Source organism: Lissotriton helveticus, chromosome 11 (assembly GCF_964261635.1).
Source record: "Lissotriton helveticus chromosome 11, aLisHel1.1, whole genome shotgun sequence".
Classification (NCBI taxonomy): domain Eukaryota; kingdom Metazoa; phylum Chordata; class Amphibia; order Caudata; family Salamandridae; genus Lissotriton; species Lissotriton helveticus.
Genome location: NC_136072.1, coordinates 34,966,167 through 34,990,077, shown reverse-complemented (window position 1 = coordinate 34,990,077; position 23,911 = coordinate 34,966,167). Strand labels below are relative to the sequence as shown.

Below are 23,911 nucleotides of genomic sequence, written 5' to 3'. Positions count from 1 at the left end.
GACCTCTAGTAAGCTCCACGGAGCTGCGTTGCAGCGTGTTGTAAAAGGGGCATGGCCTCTGAACACCTCTCTGCAACGCAGCCTCCTAGTGCATACTGGAGGGACTTGGTGGGCTAGTTGGCCCCCAGGGACCCACAGGATTGAGGAGAAATTCATTATCTAACTTAAAACGCGCCAAAGGGTATGCCGACGGCAGCACTGGGGAGGTAGTGCTGCCGTCGACCAATGGCCGACGGCAGCACGGAAGGGGTTAATACACTTTCTATTCTCACTACAATTTAAACAAAACTATGCAAACTTATAAATTAAATACATAAATAAATTACTACTCCCATTTAGCACAACACACACATATTAAGACTGGATAAAAATAGAATTTACAAATCCCCCTCCAATAAATACAGTTTTAAAAAGATGTAAATTACACATAGAAAATATTTACTACATCCACTCCAGCCAATACAACACCAAGAAAACAGTTAAAAAGCTGAGGGATAAAATGTAATATTCACACTCAGTGCAATAGTAGGGAAAGTGGTGGATTGCGGAGGGATAAAAATTACTATTGCCACTCAAATGAGTGCAGCAGTAGGAAAAGTGTTATAGAGCGGAGCAATAAAAATGACCATTCCTACTCCAGTGATTGCAACAGTCCGGAAAATGTTGGATAGTGGAGGGGTAAAATGTACAATTCCCACTCCAGTGAATTTACAGTAGGGAAAGAGTTAGATAGCAGAGGGGTGAAAATTACTATTCCCACTCCAGTGACTGTAACAGTAGAGAAAGTATTGAACAGCAGAGGGATAAAGTGTACCATTTCCACTCCATTCAATGCAACAGTAGGGAATGTGTTTGATAGCGGAGGAGTAAAAATGACTGTTCCTGCTCCAGTGAGTGCAACAGTAGGGAAAGTATTGGATAGCAGAAGGATACAATTTACTGTTTCCACTCCATTCAATGCAAGGGTAGGGAAAGTGTTGGATTGCGGAGGGATATACTGCCAGATTCATCAAAGACCCGTTTTGCGAGTCTTTAATAGCGATTCATAAGGAATCGCTATTAAGGACTTGCAAAACGGGATTCATGTAGGAATTGCAAAAAATATTGTGATTCCTACATGTTCCTTATTTGCGATTAGCAAATTGCTAATCGCAAATAAGGAATAACTCCCCATGCATTCCTATGGGCCTACAGGCCCATAGGAATGAATGGGGAGTTATTCCTTATTTGCGATTAGCAATTAGCTAATCGCAAATAAGGATGCGATTTCAAGGGTGCAGGGGTGTCCAAAGGACACCCTGTAGCACCCCTGAAATGTAATATACATTGGTGTTGCGCACACACATGTCCAAAGGACATGTGTGTGTGTAACAGGCAACTTAGAAAAATGCATTTAAATGCATTTTTCTAAGTTTTTGCTATTTACCGAGAGGTCTGACCTCTCGGTAAATAGCGGCCCAAAATTGCAATTTCGCAATTTTAAAATGATTCATGAATTGCATTTAAGGAATCTCAAATAGAGATTCCTTAAATGCAATTCTTCGCAAATGTGCGAATTCTTTAATAGCGAATTTTGCATTTGGGATGATGAATCCCAAATGCAAAAATTGCACTTGCAAAAGGCAAGATTCTGAGAATCTTGCCCTTTGCGAGTGCAATTTAGCTTGATGAATCAGGCTGATAGTTTACTATCCCGACTCCAGTCAAATTAAAAACAAACAAAATATCATCAACAGAATAAAAGTATATATTTTTAAAAGTAAATAAATAAAACGAATGTAGTAATGTTAAAAATGTAATAAAAAATATATTAAATACATATCACAAATCCTGCAAATATTATATTAAATTAAAAAAAATCAAGCAAATACATATTTGTATTTAGAAATGTGTATTAACAAGAACATTAATTATTATATACATTTAGTTTATTTACTTCCTACCCTATCACACTACACAACTCACAACCCATATCTAAAATAAAAACTGCATTAGCGTAATTAAAAAAAGGAATGATCAATTAAACAATTATTATTCATTAAAAAAAATTAATACACTTCCCACCTTTTTACCCTATATTCCCCACAATCCTCACCTAATATTAAACTGTAAACAAATTAATTACACAATTACAATGTATTTTCAATTAAAAAACTAATAGTATTTAACAACAAATTATAAAGTAAGGTGATTGTATACCAATCACAAGGTCAGTGCTGTTCTGTGCGGAAACTAAGCCAATGCAGGAGATTATCTATGGTATTCTCTGGGCAATCGAAGAAGAGTGAACTATGGATGCCAATCCAAGCAGGTGAGTGGAATCCTCAACTCCTTTGATCTCCTGGGGTCAGGCAAGAGAACAGGGCTTGAACCATTCTAGCACCCTCCAATATTTGTGTGAACGACTACAGTACTGCATTTGTAGTCCTGTGCCTTCTCGGAAAAGTCACCTCACCTTGGCGGTGCATCATGAGTCCAGAGGGGGAAAAGTGATTTTTGAGAGAGATAGTATGCCTCAGATTCACTGATCCGGGAAAAACCCATGGATAGTCCTCGTATAGTCAGACAGAAGCAAACGGAATTAAAAGAGGATTTTTAGTCTCCAGACCAGTGCAGCATGGAAATACTGAACATGGGCCCAGCAAACACACAATACATTCAGGCCAACCCATGTAAGCTGTGCACCAGTAATGGGACTGCCTCAGAACAGGAGGCAATATTTGGAAAATATTTTAAGGCCAAAATCTTCAGAAGATAACTATCAGTTTCAGCTAGCCTCTGGAGACCAGTGGAAGCATCTTAGGATCCAAAAATAAAGAAATTAAAGTGCTTTGAGAGGATTATTTCTGAGTGTCAGTGGAGCTAAATCAAGCAGATCCACTTTGGTCCTCAAAACAGCATCTCCCCAAATAAAGATGCTCTCAACACTTATCTTTCTCGTGAAGCTATAAATCTGCTCAAAGGGCTAAACAGTAAACCATTTTAGGTTGCCCATTTCTGTGTGGTCTGCTATAATGTGTTACCCTTTTTATTGACACTATTTTGCTGGCATTAAGAATCTGTGTGCTGTGACTCTGCCATTAAGTGGTACAGTGCATGTGCATGACGTCAAAATACTTTTAAAAAGGCTATACTTAATTGATTTATTTTACTCTTCAGTAAGCCTGTTCCAAATGGCACGGAAATTAAACATGTCACGTGGGAATTAAATGTCTTCCTTAAGCTGTAGTGAGTAGTTACACCACTCACATATATGACATATAAGTATAGCTCTAGAGAGCACCAGTGTGCTCCAGCTGTAGTTTGGAAGTACTAAACTATCACATGGCTAGACAAATGCCTTTCTCATAGGTAAGTCACCCCTCAAGTGTGATGTATAAGCCCCTAGGGCCAAGTTATATTATTTAAAACTAATTTAGCTAAATTGATGCTCAATGAGAATTTTCCTTAAAAAACAAAGACAAGAGGCATTTGGCAAAACATGAACTGTTGGTGGAATTAAAAACTGTGGCTGGGAGTACAGCATATAGAAACTGTTTGATGACTAACTCAAAGTACAATCGATTTAAGCACCATTATATGCAAATCATAAATCCTTTTTAGGATGAGGAATGGGAGCCTGGTCATGGGGTCATACGTTACTCCCACTCGATAACAAATGCAGGCGGGACTCAACCTAGCGGGGACACAATGAGTACCAGCCTGTGAAGTGTCCTGATTTCCGGCATGGGGAGCGTGTAATCACTGTGTGTGCTGTGTACTGATTGGCTGAGTGTTCCTAACTTCATGTGGCATCTAACTTTATGGTCTTTTGGGAATGTAAGCCCCTCTGGCTATGTCAGCTTTATTGGGGTTAATCTCCCAAAATCATTATGCTGTTGCTCCTTGTTTGTGGGATTCATCTGTGCTTTTCCTGCATTTGTTCCACTGTTTACGTATCACCCCACCTGTGATCTGTCAGTTGATTCAGGCCTAGGCCATAGGGCCTGCCTGACCACTTATTTCTGACTACAGATTGATGGAGAGGTCATATTGGGTGACTTTGAAAACCGTGATTTAATTTTGTTTTCATCCACATATGTATCATTGCGTGCATCAACATCAAAACTACCAAGATATTACGGGAAATGATGTCCCCATAGTGAAAAATGTTACAGACTGAGGGGCTCATTATGATGGAGGATTTTCTGCATCCTTCGGGCCGGCGGAAGCCACCGCCGGCCCGGAGGATGCGGAAAATCCTCTGCGGACTCACCAAAGACCCACCGCCACATTAGGATGGCTGGTGGGTCCTGGTTTCCGTCCGCAGCTTTTCCGCCGCGGTTGGCTTACAACCGCGGCGGAAAAGCTCTGCTATAGTGGCGGTGTCTCTCAGACACCGTCCACCATATTAGGATGGGCTTGAAAAGATGCTTTTCCACAGCGGATTTTCCGCTGTGGAAAAGCATGTGGAACTTCACTGCGGGGGCCCGTTGCGGGCCCCCTAGGTGAAGGGGGGGTGGGGGGTGCACATGGGGGGTACCTATGGTACCCCCCTGCATTTGTATGCAGAAAGCGGCAGGCACCGCACGGTGCCTGCCGCTTTCTGCATACAAATGCAATGTATGCATTTTTAACATTGCGGCGGGTGCAGCTTGAAGCTGCACCCGCCGCAATGTTAAAGATAGAGTATGTGACCGCCACCCTGGTGGTCACATCCTAATTGCACTGGAGGGACCGCCGCAGCCCCTGCGGACGGTCCCTCCTCCTCTAGGGTGGCGGACGGACGCAAGTCCGTCCGCCATCCTAATGAGCCCCTAGATGTTTGAAGAGTCTCCTAAATTACGTACTAGACTTTCTAAACAAAGAACAACTGATCCCAATAGCCATGGTGCCACCCTGCATTGAATAGTATATGTGAAAGGGGGCAAGTGTCTCCTTAAAAGGGTTCCAGGTAAGTGGAACAATCCACTAAGGGGACAAAAATCCTCCTTGGTAATCTTATAAACTTTAATTTAAGATGAAGGATGAAAATGAAAGGAGTAGCAAAGAACTGAATCCCCCCTGAGGACCATGGAAAAAGGAAAGGGTCAATCAAGTTTTCAGGAGTGAAATGCTGAATAATGTTCGAGCTAATAGGAGCAAAAATTAGGGACAAAAATAAAAATATGGGGATGATGAACACGACAAAAAGTAAGGGAACGCATACTTCATTAGGAACAGCCTCAAAATCTATACTTCTAACAGTTCGATTTCTTTTATTTATTTATTTATGTGTTTTATAGAACGCGAACTTGACCCGTTAGGGTATCAGAGCGCTTTACAGAGTCATAAAGTTGTACAAGAGACCTGGGATCACAAGAGTATACCATAAATTAGGGAGGGTGGGGTGGTTCTGAGTACAAGAGGAATAGAAGTATACAGTACAGTTAGCATTACAGTTGCTGAGGACCGGCCCCAGGGTTCTTAGTTGGCCGAAGGTCGATGGAGGAAGGCAATAGTCTCTGTGGTGGTTGGGGGAACGGGGTTTAGCCGAGGAATTTACCCATAAGGAAGGATTTGGCCTCCTTTTTGAAACGTCCCCGCTTTTGTATTGTGCTCTCCTTCTGCTGACATTCTTGCCATGTAGCCCAGACAGAACTACGCCTCCATGTAGTCGCGCACAGGCAGTCCTAATGTGCAATAAGCATGCCATGTCACCTTCCAGTGTGATTAATGCTTCTTCCATTACAACCCACATAGCACCTCGGGTAAGTTCCCATCCTGATTCTTCGCACAAATGAGGGCATGGTTACCGACATAAGCTGTATGTGATGGAATAGGCAAAGCTATGTTTTCTATTTAGGGGCCTAATTAGGAATATAAATAACTTTATTGTGAATTAGCCTGAGAAAGTGGTATTAAAGTGTTATTAAAAACCTAAATATTTAGAAAAAAGTTATATTTTGATCACTTCAAGGGAAAAGTAACTTTATAAAAGTGTTCTTTTTGCCGCCTAGTTTAAAACTGGTTGACCTTCCAGTGACTGAATACACATCCCCGACTGGCTTTTAAACGGGGGCAGGAACACGTTACAACATAATGGGCAGCATGACAGTTACATCTTTTAAAGTAGAAATCCCACATTGGGTTCACAGGAACTGACACCATTCATGCCTTGATACTCTTTTTAACTTTCCCTCTGTGCAACTACTTGGAGCTAGTTGGAGCTAAAACCAGTTTCAGCAATAGAGGGGGGGGGTGAGACAACATCTCCATAAGTGAATAGGTGAATGGGAGGACAAAGTCATGAAACTGTAAGAAGACTAAGGTCACTATGATGAGCAATTTCTGGGTGGTTAGGAGTAAACTGAGAAAGAAGGTCTGCAAAAGAACTTTGAGTTTTTGTAAGAAAGTGGATAAGATTGGATTTAGCGAAGGCCGCCTTGTGTCCCTGCATGGCATGAGTAATCTGGAGTAACGCAAGACAGCGCAAATTGCTGCCTTGTGTTACTCTGCCCCAGAGAGGTGATTCATGGGTGGAAAGTGGGTGTTCCCATGCACCCACCATGGATTTTGGCCCATTCCCAGATTTACCATTAGTGGGAGACCTGGCAATGCGTCAAAATGCTATGCCTCCCTCGGGATTGTTTTTTAGTAGGAAGATGTCCCTTCCTGAACAAATACAATCCTGCCTACAATGCAGGCACCCTTGCACCAATGTAGCCAAAAGTGTGCAAGCACAAGGAAAGCCCAGGAATGCACCATATGATATGGAATAAGGCACATTTCTGCCTTGTCATGCAGTGCAGCAAGGTGGCTTGCTGCGCTGTATGTAACATTGATAGGTCGGCCTTGTAGTGCCCACAAGCCTGCCGTAGTGAAAAGAGAAAAAATACTTACTTGGAACCACAACCATCATAATTGGTCAGTGAGATCTCATTTCATAAAGCTATAACAATATCCCAGTCCTCCAATTCAAACTAAAATAGACACATTTTTTACATAAGGGTAGGCCCCAGACTCATCTGTTATTCTTCAACCATGGTGAGAGCAGCTGAATGGAAAGCAGTGTGGAGCTATTACACTGTCCGGTTGGGAATGTGAATCTCTCAAGAGAGTAATTTCTAGGGGACATGAGGGTAGAGCAGTCATACTCTCTTGAAGCCTTCAAGTGCTTCCTTTGATAATACTTGGAAATTACTCTAGATGCTTTTCAATTTATATATTTTTATTGTTGATGGCTTTTTTAATTGTTCCTTTTTTTAAAGAACATGCTGTGATGTCTGATTATAAAAAGACAACAACATGAATACACGTTTCTATTTGTATTTCTGTAATTTATCTAATGCAGAGAAATTGACTTCATAGGTGAAGTGTCTAAAATTCCACCTTACCATCTCACACTCTGGACAATCTCTGGACTTCTGGTGTCTAGTCATTCAATTATTCACTGGATGGTGGCTTTCTGGAATAGGAAATCAAAAGACACAAACCAAATTTTAGATGCTGAGATTCTTTTGATTTGGCAGAAGTAGCAAATTAGTTCTCCATTTGTACCTTTACAAGTGGAGGAACACTGTGCATAGTGTTAGATAAATAAATAGATGATAGATACATTGTAAGGAGCTCTGCTACTCAGAGTTTGACCGCTGAGAACTCTCACAGGTCAATGGCTACGTCACCCTAGACTATACATCACCCTAGACTAAGTCAAATAAGATGGGTTTCTAATGCATTCCTGATTGGGGGGTTTCTGGAAATGGCGTACAGTGTGTGGTAAACCAAATTCCATTTTTTGCTTGCTAGCTTCAAAAAGGAGCAACCTCCACAGCTAACTTTCAAGCAATTTGGCACCCTAACTTGGATGTCCAATATAGAGTGGAGGGTGCCGGAGAAGGAGATAAAGTTGGACCTAATAATCAAGTGCTGCTGGCTGCGTTTATAAAAAATCTGATGTATAATAACCAGCACCTTGAATAGGATCCTCTCCTTAATCAGGAGCCATTACAATTAATGCAAAAGCCCAGGGATTGATTCCCATCTGTGAATCAGGCATGCCGCAGCATTTTGTAATGTCTAAAGTCTTTTTATTCATTCATCAGAAACACACAAATACAAGATGTTGACATAATCCAGCCCGGCCACCATCATGTATGATTGTGTGGAGCTCTTGTAAAACCAACTCTATGGTTTTCTTTTGAGCTTAGAGAAGCTGAAACTAAACTCAGTAGTTTACAATGGCATGATCAAGTAGCCCTTTCAATTTATGGTACAAACATATGTAGAGCAGAAATTACGATTTATTAAAACAGCTGTTTGCAAATAGACCGACTTCCTATTTTACACATATTTGACTTTTAACAAAAATCATAAAATCGAATTTCATCTTCTGAAGAACTTTGTGATCAGCTTAACTACGTTTTAATGAAAAAAAATCACCAAAGGCCATCATCAGGACTTTGGGGGCGTGTTTTTGGAACATCTTTGACTTTATGATTACAGCTTTTTCATACCATCTTTGGCTAGGTCCTTGATGCTACTAACTCACTAGTCTGAGATTTCAGTTGATGAGATAGAAGGCCATAACAAGTGTGTGACCTGGAAGAGTTATAGGTTTTTAGTATTATTCAAGTAAAAAAAAATCCTAAGAGCAATTGGAGGAATCTGCCTGCCCTGATTTGTAAAATTCCAGCATATCAGAATATTACATCATACATGAAATCAAAATAAATGTACATTTCTATGAAGGAAAATAAGCTAATCTCTGATTTAACACATATTTTATGAATATTTCAACTGGTCCTAAAAATTGTATCAGTGATCAATTTTGGGAAACGTTTTTGTAAATTTAAATAAGTTTCCATAGCTCACGGTTGGGGGTCGAGAATAGGTTACCATAATGGAAGGGATTTCATTAGAAACTTTTATATTGCCCTTTTGGGTATATATCATTTTCAGTAAAAGTCTCAGGGCCTAAGATAGAACTTGGCGGGACTGGTCCCGCAATTGTTGGTTTGTAAGTCTTCCTGCCTGCCACGTTGGTGGTCCGCCCGGCCAATTGAGATGTTCACTGGGCACTAGGGAGAAGACCACAGTGGACTCGCCAACTCCACCAGGATCTGTCTCCAGTGTCGACAGTCCCAGAACCTGGAGCTGCTATTGGAGGGAATTCCACCCAGAATCCTGCTGTCCAAATGATGAATTGCCTTTCAAGCAAGGAAACTGTGGTGGAAAAACCTCAAAGCTCAGGCTGCAGGAAATGAAGAAAAAAGGGTGAAAATTTGCCTTATTTTGGTCTTCATCTCCATTGTCCAGGTGATTGCTCTGCTGCTGCTCCTTGACCAAGCTGCACCGCCTTGTCTCTGGAATCTGAGTTAGGCTTTTGTGGTGAGTGAGAGTGTACAGTCAATGGTGTGTTAACATTGCTGGTGTGCAATGCTATATGTTACATCAATGTCCAGTACACATTACCTACATGTACATATTAACATATATACAACATACATGCATATTGAGATGTAAATCAGTAGTACTTACCTGTCTCTATGCCACCATTGCCCTACTATGTCAGGAATCTACTGCTAGGACACTGACAGCTTAATGGGAACATCTAAATCATCTCGGCCCAATACCATCAGCCTACCAGCAACAGAGTTCTGCTAGCTAGCATAGAACATTGAAATACTGAGGGCTGGCCACTGTCAACTCAATGGAGTACTTGAGACCGCCGCCAAAGTGGGATGGGGGTAAGACTGCCTAGTTCTAAATCATGGTAGGGTAGCAGTACCTTCAAGGGATTTTAATAAACAACAGAATTTATAAACACTTAGAGAGTCGAATCATATGGGCTTAGTAATTTAACCCAATGATGAAGATTAATTCATGTTTAAAAATATAGCAATTTCATGGTCACTGTGATCATTTCATAGACAATTATTTTGTGCAAAAAGCATCCTTTGCTGAAGCATCTACTGTGTGGCGACGGACTCTTACTCATTGGACTCAGAGCAGACTGCCTCACTCGAAAAACATTGACAAGAAGGCGTTGTTACACCCTCTAATATACAAGGGAATCCTTTAAAACTAACGAGGACCCTCTCTCTAAACCTGTGGCCTCTGGAAACAATCAAATAGCTATCCAAAAATAACGAGGACCCTGTTTTTAAATTCATGATTTCTGGAACCGACTGACCAGACAGGTTCATTTACGGCAACCGTTAACCGCTGCAGTGCAAATCAGTCCACCCATCTGGGATACCGGTTGGCTCCCATAAGGATACTTCATCAAACCACACGAAATTATCGAACCAGTAACAGCACTAGACAATTGAAGGGTACTCAAGATATGTAATCCATGTCCTGAGGATGGTCTCCTACACGAAAGAATAGAGACCGAAATGTCGACTTTGGCTTTATCTACCATTGAACACTCAATTAATTTTGTAATTGGTAGAAAAGCCTTAGCAATTGACGTAGTAAGGATTGTGTAGACTAATGTATTTACCCTTCTGCATCTTTGCCTTTTCTTGTACCCAACGTTTTAATTTGATTTGAAAAAAGAAAAAAGAATAAATATGTTTTGTCTATATACACCTGCCTTTTAATTCCTTTTTGCTCTCTCCTTCCACTGATTACTAATAAGTGACAGCCTTCTAATACATATAATTTCTGTTGTTGCATAAACTGCATCATTGGGTTAAATGACTAAGCCCATATGTTTCGACTCTCTAAGTGTTTTTAAATTCTGATGTTTATTAAAATCCCTTGAAGGTAATGTTACCCTACCATATCTTTTGCCCAAACCCTCAAGGGTATATTGGGTTGCCCACTATCAATTCTCTAGTTCTAAATCAGGCCCTCAATTTTGAATTCCAAAATCAAAGACTCAGAGGTGTCAGGTAGTATCTCACTCTCTTGTGCGATCTGTCATACTGTAGATTGTTGCAGATGAAAGGAAACTTTAAAAATAATTCTGTAGCTTATATTATGAAAAATACTTCTGACAATTATGCAAATAAGTTTATAAGTGGTACTTCACATTACATTTTTTCATTTCAGGACTCAATGTAATCAACAATTTAAATGCGGGAGACATCACCATTGATTCAATTTCTTTGAGCTGGCTACCACCAACTGGCAACAAAAGCTCCTATTTAGTGCAAGTCTTAGGAAATCCATCCTCAAATGTGACAACGTTCTATGAAAATGTGACCTTCACAGATTTAATACCTGGCAACCTGTACACATTCAAAGTCTCTGCTGTTGGTGGAAATGGTGTACTGGGAAAAAGTAGTCAACTGTCGGTATTCACAGGTGAGCGTGCTCTCTATAAAATAGGTATATTTTGATAGTTGTGCCATTATTGCATGTTCTAACACTTTTTTCAAATTTACAAAATGCACATGTTAGCTGCATGCATATCTGCAACTGCTGTTGATAATCCAACTTCAGCAAGCAGAGATCATGCCTTTTCATCTTATCAAAACTGGAGAATGAAAATCTGTTATTTGTCTGAGGTTTTCTGGCCTTGAAGTCAATCCGCAGGGACAGTTCCCATCCAAATTCCATACAAGGGAGTTTTCCATGCGAAACAATCTGGATTTATTTATGCAAGGTTCTGTTTAGACTTTTCTGTTAGATATCATTTCACAAGAAAATATCTTGTGTGTTTGAGAAAGTTACTGATTTCTCAGGTATTCCTATTTAGTCATTATAGTGTACCTGATCAATCTCCACTACCAATAGATTTCCAGGAGAAATCAAAAGAATAATGTTTAAGTTTGAGCAATGTTTAATATATTGAGAGTTTTACATGAAGAATTGTGAATAAAAGTTAATTTAAAAAGAATTTTTTATTTTATGGAAAATGTTATGTATTATCTAATTAAATGCAGAGATGTGTTATCAATGCTTCTTTCCTAAACTAAAGGGATCTCAATCATATTAGAATTATATTTTCATGCCATTCCAACTGGTGAATCTATATACGTAGCAAAGAGAATGACCACAAATGGCTGAGAAGAAGGAATATATTGCTGTATTTCAAACTCATGAATGCAGAAATAACTTCACTGCTAGCATACTTGCACACAGTCAGTTACTATAAATGTGCAAGCCCTATTTACCTAAATGGACTCATCACCAATTTTGGAGGGTTTTATAAGTATTTTGTGGCCAACTCTGTTGAGTTAAAGAGGGTTACTTTTAGTAAGTCAGTTTCCTCAGCAGAAAGGCTCTAAAATATGTTCTTCTCATCATTCTAATTAGAAAAGCTCTTTAGCTTTAAAATTGCAGAACACAAAGTTGTGGATGCAATTTAAATCTCTGTACATGAGGTTATTTGAATCTAAACACACTCAGTATTAGTTTAGTGCACATTTCAAATTCTATAGAAAAACACTGCTTACTGGCTTTTTTATTATGTGTTAAGATCAACCCGGGATATTTCTGGAAATGTGAGCATGTATTCTTGTAATCACGACATTTGACAAATATTTATGAGATACTTATTTGCAAATGCAGCAATGCATTTTCAATATTTATATTTGCAAAGGCTGTAATAATTTCTCACTTCTTGTTAAGTGAAAATACATACTGCCATCTGTCTTCAAAGAAATTAATGAAAATGGACATTCATATAATTCCAACATAAGAAAGAACATCAAACACTGTTAATCTGCTATAGTAACATTTATAATTCGTGGAAAAAATAGCAAAGGGTGCCTTCCGAACAGGTGATCAGAAATATCTAAAATCAAATAATTTTAGTTAGGATAAAACATTAATATATCCGTCAAATAATGGACACAGATAAAAGCTATTAACTCACAATTCTGAGATTTCAGTTGATCAGATAGAGGACCATACACAGTGTGTCACCTGGAAGCAATAAAGGTTTTTAAATTAATATAAATTAAGAAAATAATAAAAGCATTTGGAGGGATCTGCTTGCCCAGATTTGCTAAATCAGTGGAATATCAGAATATTCCATCCTACATGAAGTCAAAATATATGTGTACTCATTGTATAATAGAAAATAAGCTAATCTCTAATTTATCATATATGTTGAAAGAGAGGCTAATTGTGTTTTCAGTGTATATTTCAACTGCAGTTAACCACTATATCAGTGTTCAATTTTGGGAAACTTTTTTCTAGAAATAATGGTACTGAGTTACTTTTTCTCACAGTTGGGTGTTAAGAATAATGTGTCATAACTGAAGGGATTTCATTGGAAACCTCTTTACATTGCTGTTTTGGCAAATAATATATATATATTTTTTAAAAGCTCTATTTTGAATGCCAAAATCAAAGAGGCAGTGAACGGAAGTAACTCACTCTACTGTGAGATCAGTCATGCTGTATATTGTTGCCAATGACAGATAACATTTGAAGAATTTGCTTTAGTTTATCTGTTGGGAAAAATACTTCAGACAATTAGGTAAATAATTCTATGAATGTTACATCATATTCCATCTTCTCATTTCAGTATCCAATGTAACCAACAATCTAAATGTGGCAGTCGTCACCATTGATTCAATTTCTTTGAGCTGGCTACCACCGACTGGCAACAAAAGCTTCTATTCAGTGCAAGTTTTAGGAAGTCCAGCCTCAAATGTGACAACATTGTATGAAAATATTTCAATCACAAATTTAACACCTGGCAACCTGTACACATTCAAAGTCTCTGCTGTGGGTGGAAATGGTGTACTGGGAAACAGCAGTCTCTTATCGGAATACACAGGTGAGCATTTTCTATATAAAATAGGTATAATGTTGATAGATGTGCCATTATTTATTTTCTATATAAAGCAAGTAATATTTTTATAGAAGTGCAATTATTGCATGCAATAAATTTGTTTTCAAATTTACCAAATGCACGTGCTAGCTGCATGCATACCTGCAACTGCTGGGGAGAATCCAACTTCAGCAAGCAGAGAGCATGCCATCTCTCATTATGAAAACTGGAAAATAAAACTGTGCTATTCAGCATCAAGTCAATTGAAAGGGAGATTGCCAGTCCAAATTCTCTAGAAGGGAAATTTCCAGGCCAAAACTAAATGGATTTTTGCAAGGTTCTGTTTAAGATTTGAATTTAGGCTATTGGACATCATTTCACAAGAAAATATCTTGTCTGTTTAAGAAAGTTACTGATTTCTCAGGTATTCTTAATTAGTCCTTATAGTGTGTCTGATTAGTTTACATTAGCAACAGATTTTCAGGAGTAAATAAAAGAATAATGTAAAAGTATGAACAAATTTTAACATAATGGGAGTTTTACATGAAGTTAAGTAAATACATGTTAAATGAATAAAGCATATTTTATGTTTTTGAAAATGTTATGCATCATTAGAATAAATGCAGAGATATGTTATCAATGCTTCTTTCCTTGAAACTAAATGGAATCCAATCCTATCAGGACTGCATTTTTGTGCCTTCCCAATGTGTGAATCTATCTACCTGGCTAAGTAAATAGCCACAAATGTTGAAAAGAAGAAATAGATTGCATGATTTCAAACATATGAATGCATAAACAACTTCCCTGCTTGCATATTGAAGACAGTCAGATAATCTACATTTGCAAGCCCCATTCACCTGAATGGCTCCTTACCAAATTTTAAGTTTTAACATTTAAATCATATTTTCTCCAACTGTGTTGAACTCAACAGATTTATTTCTTAGTAAGTTTACTCTGCGAAAATGTTGTAAAATAAGTTTGATATTATCATCCTCATGAGAACTCTTTAGCATCAAAATTACTGAGCACAAAGTTGTGGATGCTATTTGAATCTCTGCGCAAGCAGATATTTTAATCTAAACGCACATAGTATTAGCTTAGTGCACAATTCGAATTCAATGGAAAGGCACTGTTTACTTGTTTTATCATTATATGTGAAGATCAACACGGGTAGTCTTGTAATTACGACATATGATACCATATTTCTATAAAACTGATTTGTAAATGCAGCAATGCACGTGCAATATTCATATTTGCATAGATGTAATATTTTCTCACTTCTTGTTGACTGAAAATACTTGTTGCAAACTGTCATCAGAGAAATGAATGAAAATGAATAGCTATAATCTTCTATTAAGTAGCTCATTAACAGTCAAATACTAAAAATAGACAAACTAACTCACTATTCTGTAACTTCAGATGATCTAATAGAAGGCCATACAAAGTGTGCGAACTGGAAGCTATTATGTTTTTTGTAGTAAGCAAATTATAAAAACAAATAGGAGCAGTTGGAGTAATCTGCCTGCCCTGATATGTAAAATTCCAGCATATCAGAATACTAAATCATACATGAAATCAAAACATATGTGTACTTATTGTAGGTAAGGAAATAAGCTAACCTCTGAATTAGCAAATAGTTTACAAGGCAGGCTAATTCTCTGTTAAGTGGATAATTCAACAGTACTTAAACACTGTATCAGTGATCAATTTTGGGAAATGTTTTTCTAGGAATAATGTGAATAGGTTACAGTCAATTACAGTTAGGGTTAGGAATAAGTTATCATAACTGAAGGCATGTAATTGGAAAACTATTTATTGGTCTTTTCAGAATTCCTATTCTTTAGTACCAGTCTCAATTTCCAATTCTGTAATCCAAGAGGCGATGGTGTTAGAAAATATCTCACTGTATTAGAAATATATCATACTGTATATTGTTGCTGTTGACAGGTAACCTTTAAACCTTTTATACTTCTCACAATTATGTCAATGTTTCTGTGAGAGGTACTTCACATTCTATTTTCCTATTTCAGTACCCAATGTAATCAAAAATCTAAATGTGACAGACATCACCATTGGTTCAATTTCTTTGAACTGGCTACCACCGACAGGCAACAAAAGCTCCTATTTAGTGCAAGTTTTTGGAAAACCAGCCTCAAATGTGACAACGTTGTATGAAAATGTGTCTATCACAAATTTAATACCTGCCAACCTGTACACCTTCAAAGTCTCTGCTGTGGCTGGAAATGGTGTAATTGGAAAAAGAAATCAATTATTGGAATACACAGGTGAGCGTTTTTTATATAAAATAGGTATCATTTTATTAGATGTGCCATTATTGCATGTAATTACACTTTTTCAAGTTGACAGTATGTATGTGTTCGCTGCATGCATACATGCAACTGCTAGGGGTTAATCCAACTTCAACAAGTAGAGGCCATGTAATCGCTCCTTATAAAAACTGGATGATAAAAAATTGCTATTCATCTGCTTGTTTGAGGTTTTCAAGCCTTGAAGTCAGTCGACAGGGAAACTATCTTGTGTGGTTGAGAAAGTTACTGATTTCTCAGGTATACCTAATTAGTCCTTATAGTGTGCCTGATTAATCTACATCAACAATAGATTTTCAGGAGTGATCAAAATAATAATGTTTAAGTATGAGCAACTTTTAACATACCAAGAATAAATGTTAACATGAAAAAATGTGATCAATGTTAAATTAAAAAGCATATTTTATGTTTTTGGAAAATGTTATGCATCATTCAATTATATTCAGATATATGTTATCTAGGCTTGTTTTCTGGAAATTGAAGGGATCTCATTCATATCAGAACTGCATTTTCGTGCCTTCCCAAGGTGTGAATCTGTCTACCTAGCTAAGTGAATGGCCACAAATGTCTGATGAGAAGGAACAAATTGCATGATTTCAAACACATGAATGCATGAACAACTTCCCTGCTAGCATATTTGCAAACAGTCAGATAATCCACATTTGCAAGCCCCATTTATGTAACTGGACTCCTCACCAATTTTGGAGTTTTCACTTTAAAATATTTTTTGTCCAACTGTGTTGAATTAAAAAGAGTCAGAGTCAGAAAATCTTTATTCGACTCAATTACAAGTCATACAAAGAATTTAAAAAACATTTCATACAAGGATTAAAAATTTCGTACATATAACATATGATAATAAAAAACATTTGTTACAATAAATCTAGGCATACAAAAAAAATTTAAGAAAGGGAAATAACAATAAATCTAATAGGAATGATTTTTCAACCTAGCTGCTGCTACCAAGAAATTAGCTGAACAAAAAGTAATATGCATGTTGGGCAAAGATTGTAAAAACAACAGAGCCGGCCTCACTTGTGTGATACCAATCTCCTTCAAAAGTGGGACCAAATATTTTTTTCTTGGCTCTGCATAAAACCGACAAAACATAACAAAATGCATAGTATCTTGGACTGAGAAATGATCACAGCTGCATGGTAAAGCTAATTCCGGTTTTTCCCATGATTTAAAAATGCCTAAATAAAAATGTAACAAATTAAACCTAAATTTAATTAAAAGAAACCTGTGGAACGGGATTGTGACAAAACCAAGATAGGGTGCTAAGGAAAATGATTCGGCAAGTAAATAATGGTCCCTTACTGACGGTTTCATTAATTCCCTCTCTTCACGAAACGCTCTTGCCCTCGCCATAAAACTCTTTTTTACAAGATCAATATCTTGGGCCTTGATGTCTTGAGGGGAAGTAAAGAGCTCAGGTCGTCCCAGTTCCGCAAATGCCTTCAGCAGATAGGCCAACCAAGGGATCTTTTTAAAATGGTCAAGGGACAAAACGTCGGACATGATCCTATGGTTAAGTGGGAGGTCTTCATTTAGCCACGTCTTTAGCCAAAAGATCAATGGGGCCATCTTCAACCCGTCAATAAGGAAGTCTAGGCCCACCTCCATGTGTATGGAGTAGGTTGGTGTGAACTGCGGCACAGAAAGAAGTGTCCTAATAAATCTGTTCTCCGCTCTCTGAATGGGTTCCAGATTTACATAACCCCAGAGTGGTGAACCATATGACGCGAGAGCAACAGATTTACTCCTATAGATTTTTAACAATGCTTTCATAGGCCTAGCCCCCAACCTACCCGCGAAAGCCATAAGGGCGGACGATGATCTCGTGACCGCCAGCTTCTTCGCCCTCACCTGAGGGCCCCAAGTTCCTCTTTGGTCAAATAGGACCCCAAGGTAGGGGAAAGTGGAGACCCTAGATACTATATATAAAAAGATATATTTTAAGAAAATAAGTTTCCTCTGCAGAAACGTTCTAAAATGAGTTTCTCATTATCAAACTCATGAGAACACCTCTAGCTTTAAAATTGATGAGTTCAAAGTTGTGGATGTAATTTGAATCTCTGTACAAGCAGATATTTGAATATAAACGCACATAATATCTTAGCGTGCAATTCGAATTCAATGGAAAAACAATGTTTTCTAGTTCCATGATTATAATAAGTGAAGATCAACCCGGGATACTAATGGGAATGTGAGCTTGCATTCTTCTAATTACGACATATCACAAATTATTCCTATGTAACTGATTTGTAAACTCAGCAATGCATTCACAATACTTGTATTTGCATAGTTGTAATATTTTCTCACTTCTTGTTGTCTGAAAATACAGACTGCAAACTGTCATCAGAGAACTGAATGAAAATGAACATTCATATAATCCCATCTTAATAAAGTAAATCATTAACTGTTAATCTTCTAGAAAGTAACTCATTTATTCAAAAACTGATCAGAAATATCTGAAATCAAATCAAACCAGTTTGGATAACAAAATTAATGTATCAAACATATACTGACAATAGACAAAAGTTAATAACTCGCTACTCTGAGATTTCAGTTGATCAGATAGGAGAGTATACAAAGTGTGTGACCTGGAAGCTATATAGGTTGTTAAAAGTATGCAAATTAAGAAAACCATGGGGGTGCGGCCAGGCCGAGCACCAAGATCGCCACTCGGAACTTAAGCTCCGAAGTAGTAGCGGCATTGAGCGGCCTCCTCTTACCACAACACAAAAAGAACCATTGATAGACAGAATGCAGAACAATGTCATACATTCATCCCAGTACAGAGATCTGGGTCTAAATCCATTGTTTTTTTGCTCACCATGCCATTACAGTTTGAACCCAGCCATATGCAAATCCGTCTTCACCCTGTGCCCAATGGGAACAGTCCAGTCCGAACTGCCAGGCCAGGTCCTCCCTGGACTGGAAACAAGCATCCTAGGACTGGTTTCGGGCTTTCAGCCCTCATCAGCCAGGATAGCTTGCCTCCTCTCACCACACCCATGCTTTTCTGAGCTGAGTGCCAAAGCTAAGGAGGTTCATCCTGGCCTTCTAGCAACTCTTCGGGCCTGAGTGTGGGTTGCAAGCACTGTGCACACTGCAGATGCGGTCGTGAGCGGCTACAGCCTGATGCAGCCCTTGGAGGCCCCAAGGCGACAGGGGCTGCAGGAGAGCCTGAGGGCAGGGATTTGTGCTGCATGGCAGCCGGGTTTGACTTGAGCCCTGCTTCCTTTGCGGCCTGCCTCTGTGAACCCTGAGCCACTACCTGCCTGTAACCCACAGTATTTATTTATTTCAAAGTTTTATATAGCGCGAACAAGATCTTTGCAGATATCAGAGCGCTTTACAGAAAGAAGGGGTAAGGGAAACAAGAGGGTGATTAAGCAGACTTTTTGTTACAATAATGGTAAAAGGTAATACGTGAGTAACAAAATAAGATCGCTGTCAGATAAAAGCATAATACATGTAGATAATCAAATAAACAGCTAGTACAGAGTCGGTGTAAAGTCTTAGATCGGACCAAAAATAGAGTTCAGGTGAATTTAGCGATTAGGATGGCTTTTACTTCTTTCTTAAAAAATGCAGTGGAGGAGATCAGCCTCGTTTCGGGAGGGAGTGCATTCCAAATCCTGGGTGCCATTCCTGAGAAGGAGCGTTTGTATGTTTTTTCCTTCCGGAATCTTCGAGGTTTCAGGAGGGGATTTTTTGAGCTTCTATTGGTTCTCGAGCCTCCTGATACAGTCAGCTTTTGGGTGAGGTAGTTGGGTGACCTGTGGTGTACAGCCATGTGTGTCATGCAGGCAATTTTCAACTGTATTCTGGCTTCAAAAGGCAGCCAGTTCAGGGATCTTAAGTCAGGGGAAATATGCGAATGTTTTCTTGATCCAGTGATCAGTCTCGCTGCAGCGTTCAGGGAGGCTCTTAGTGGTGCGGTTGTAGATAGGGGGAGTCCGCTGAGAGCCACAATTCCGTAGTCTATGCGTGGGATGACTAGGGCTTGTACTGCGGTTTGGAAGTCCTTAGCTGGGAAGAAGGGTTTAAGTTTCCTCAAAGTGTTGATTTGGAAATTAGCTCCTTTAGTTGCTTTGCTGATATGCTGCTGCATGTTGAGATTGGCGTCAAGTGTGATGCCTAAGGATTTCACTGAGTCCACGATGGTGGGTTGGATATTGAGTGCGGTTAGGTGCTTGAGCCAGGATTGGGTGGTGGATATTTTCGCAGGAGGTGAGATCAGAAGGAACTCAGTTTTCTGCGCATTAAGTTTGAGGTGATTATCAGTGCGAACGCCACACTGTGACTGGATCTGCCAACTCACTGCCAGATATGACTCCGGGTGTTCAGAACCCAATTGTAGGCCTATTTAGTCATACTCCTGATGTGATCCTGCTACAACTCTAACAGCCACCCACGGTGAACTGTGCATCCCATAATACAACATATGGGCATAATTTCCTTATCATATTACATTACAAGAGGGGATCGCTACTGATGGACGACTGCATTTTGGCTGGTTGGCCTACATGATGAGAATAAAGAAGACCGCTGCTAGTGCTCGGGTTGGGATTAATATTGAGTACACACTGCTTGCTTGGCAGAACCTTGGAGCACACTGAGCGGGGTGCAACATTCTGCCAAACTGAAAAGTATAACATGTGCTAACACTGCGCTACAGATCGAGCGTGACTGCGGGCTCCTAGTGAATAGCACCTACCATAGGTGTAACTCTTCCACCTTCACACAGCTTTCTATTCTGGTGCTACTCAGTGGGCCTCTTGTTTGCCCCCCAGGCCACCCACCCTGCACATCAGGGGACACAGATCCTTGTCAATGCCCCTTAACCTTCAAATCTACCAAAATCCCCAGGTGCAGTGAGGATGAGCTGCATGGCGGCGACACCCATGGTGCCGGTGATGGGGCACCACAAGGCCAGAGGGGATGGCAACCATTCTTGCAGACCTAAAGGATGGATTCGGGGCTGTAGATGCTCGGCTGGATGGTATCGCCTCCAAGTTGGAGGCCATGCACGAACGCGCTGATCAACAGGAACCATGTATTTCTATTGCAGAACAACAGATCTCAGACATCGAGGATGCCTGCTCCACCAATGCTCAACGGATTGATAAACATGATTTTTTTTTCAAACAAACTGCTGCCAAGGAGGAAGACTTGGAGGCAAGAGCCCATAGAAACAACGTGCAAATTGCTGGAATTCCAGAATCCACTAACACAGGATTCATGTGCACTACCTTGTGCACCTTCTCAATGAACTCTTTGGCAGGGAATCCTTCTCTGCTTTGTTTGCCATTAAAAGGGCCCATAAATCCCTTGGATCCCAGTCCATTCCTAGAGAGCCACCCAGATTGATTATAGCCAAACTCATCAGCTGTCAGGATTGAGACTCGGTGCTCTGACTGGCCCGCGAGAAGGGCTCAGGTCAAAATGAAGAAATTATTCCAACATTCTACCCTGACTACACCCTGATAGTGCAAGACGCGAGCCAAATATTCTTGGAGGTAAAGTGAACCCTTCAAGATACCAGTGTTAAATACTCGATGCTTTATCCAGCATGACTTTGTGTCTATCTTTGCGGTAAGATGCATATATTTGAAACAGCGGATGAAGTTACTCAGTTTTGTAGGCACCCTCGTGCCAAACTCCATTCGCATCTGAAGCACCTGGTACTGTGTCTCTTGCTTGCCCATCCTCTGAGTGACATTGATTGGCGTCTCACGTATGCCGAGAACAGGGCATGATTCAGTTGCAGACCTCTTAACATAGATGTTGATGCTTGCTGAACGATATTCTTTTCTTCTTTTTTTACAGGAGACTTCCAAGTGCAGCAATCATGTTGGTGTGCTAGATAACATGTAGTTCTTTTGCAAACCAGGTCATAATTTAAATATGCACATTTATGATTCCTTAGGTGCACTTCTTTTTGGTGTTGCCTTTTCTCCAAGGATGATTCTGTTAATACTCTTTTCTTTCCTTACTGGGATGCGACGATTGGGATACACTGCCAGCAGTTATTGTACTGCTGGGAGTGGGAGCGGGTATTGGGATGGCTGATGTTATATTGTTTGTTTTTCCATGCATTGTTATATAGCTTCCTTTGTTGGTCTTACAGTAAATGCACAGCACATATTGTTTTCATCACAAATGATACATTGCTTCTTGGGTGACACCAGCTTTTATGACTTTGAATACCCATGCCCTCATCCAATATGACTCCTGATACCTCCTCTATAAAGTGCGTATCCTGGAATGTATAAGGTCTATCTAATCCTCCAAAGGGCTGGCAAATACTATCATATTTATCCAGACAGGGGATACGAGTCGCCGTCATCAGAGAGACACACTGTGCGCCAGACATAACACCACATTAAGCCTCATCTTGAGGCACTAACTGATTTTTTGCAAGCTACAGCACGTACTCCAGAAAGGTATGTATCCTCATCCACAAGGTACTACCATTTGCTATTGGTGAAGTAGTCCCCAATCCTGAAGGTCGCTGCTTGATTGCAGCAGGGACACTAGATTAAGTATGGGTGAATTTTCCGAATCAGCGGTCCGCAAATTCGCGCGAAATCGCAAAACAATTCGCGAATTCGCAGATTTTCCCGCGAAATCGGGGATTTTTTTGCGATTTGCACCATACTTAACTGGTGTACTTTCTACTGGCTAATCAGTAAGTGCTACCTCGTTGGGTAAATGGATCGTGCTTTTCTTAAACTACAGCTGTGTAAGAGTTGTCTCCAGTGACCCCGTGTGTCTGTGACTTTGCCACCGCGCCCATAGGCGCCGAGGTCCCTCGAGTGAGCTGTCCATCACAGTGGGGGAAAGGGCGGGAAGAGTTTGCAAAGCCTAGTGTGTGTGGGCTGGGGCCGAGCTTCTGTGCGAGTTCACATGCCTCTCGTTTAAAGGGTCAGAGGCCGATCACCGCAGCAAATGAGGGGAAAGCAGTAAGTGCTACCCCGTTGGGTAAATGTCTTGTGCTTTTCCTTCACTATAGCTGTGTAAAGACCCAGAAGAGTTGTCTCCAGTGACCCCGTGAGTCTGCAACTTTGCTACGGCACCCATAGGCGCCAAGGTCCCTCGAGTGAGCTGTCCATCACAGTGGGGGAAAGGGCAGGAAGAGGTTGCAAAGCCTAGTGTGTGTGGGCAGGGACCGGGCTTCTGTGCGAGTTCACATGCCTCTTGTTTATAAAGGGTCAGAGGCCGATCAGCGCAGCAGATGAGGAGAAAGCAGCCTCCTGGTCACTGGAAGTACAGGGGGATTGCGCTCGAGAAACTTGTGGATGCCTATACCCCCATCACGGATTAAAGCTAATTGTAGACGGTAGATCTGGGGAGAAAGCACACCTGCCTAGCATCGACCATGCTCACTAGATTCTTGGGCTGATTATAATGCGTTACTGAATTTGAGCTTCAACTCGGGCACCTGTTATCTGTAAGTGCTTCCTGCTGAGGTTTAATTTTAGTGACAGGAGCCTCGTTGCCTAATTGTAACTATTCTCTGACCCTGCTTCGAAGGTCAGAGCAGGGTCAGAGAATAGTTGCAAGTAGGCAACGAGGCGCCGCCCAGGAAGCACTTACAGGGTTACAGCAGGTGCCCAAGTTGAAGTTAATTTCTTTGTAACCATTTTGTAAATGGTTACAAAGAAATTAGCTTCAATTTGGGCACCTGCTTTAACCCTGCAAGTGCTTCCTGAGCAATATTCGTCTTGCTCATGAATTTGCGGATTTTGCCGCGATTTCGCGTGATTTGCGGATTGCGAAATTGCGGAAAATCCGCAAAATCCGCAAGCGGAACGAATTTTAAGCCCATGCTTACACTAGATACCACCCCCTTACTATTAGTTAACCCTTAGGC

The 23,911-nt window shown here is 40.0% G+C and overlaps 1 protein-coding gene across 1 annotated transcript in view; it reads left to right on the top strand.

The window, feature by feature from the left end:
• Nucleotides 1-23,911, top strand: part of LOC144792151 (uncharacterized) — a 426,357-nt gene that overhangs the window by 278,958 nt on the left and 123,488 nt on the right. Inside the window, exons 10-12 of the mRNA XM_078667032.1 lie at nt 11,020-11,274; nt 13,448-13,702; nt 15,727-15,981. Of these exons, the coding sequence (XP_078523158.1) occupies nt 11,020-11,274; nt 13,448-13,702; nt 15,727-15,981 (765 nt within the window). The remainder of the gene's footprint in view (nt 1-11,019; nt 11,275-13,447; nt 13,703-15,726; nt 15,982-23,911) is intronic.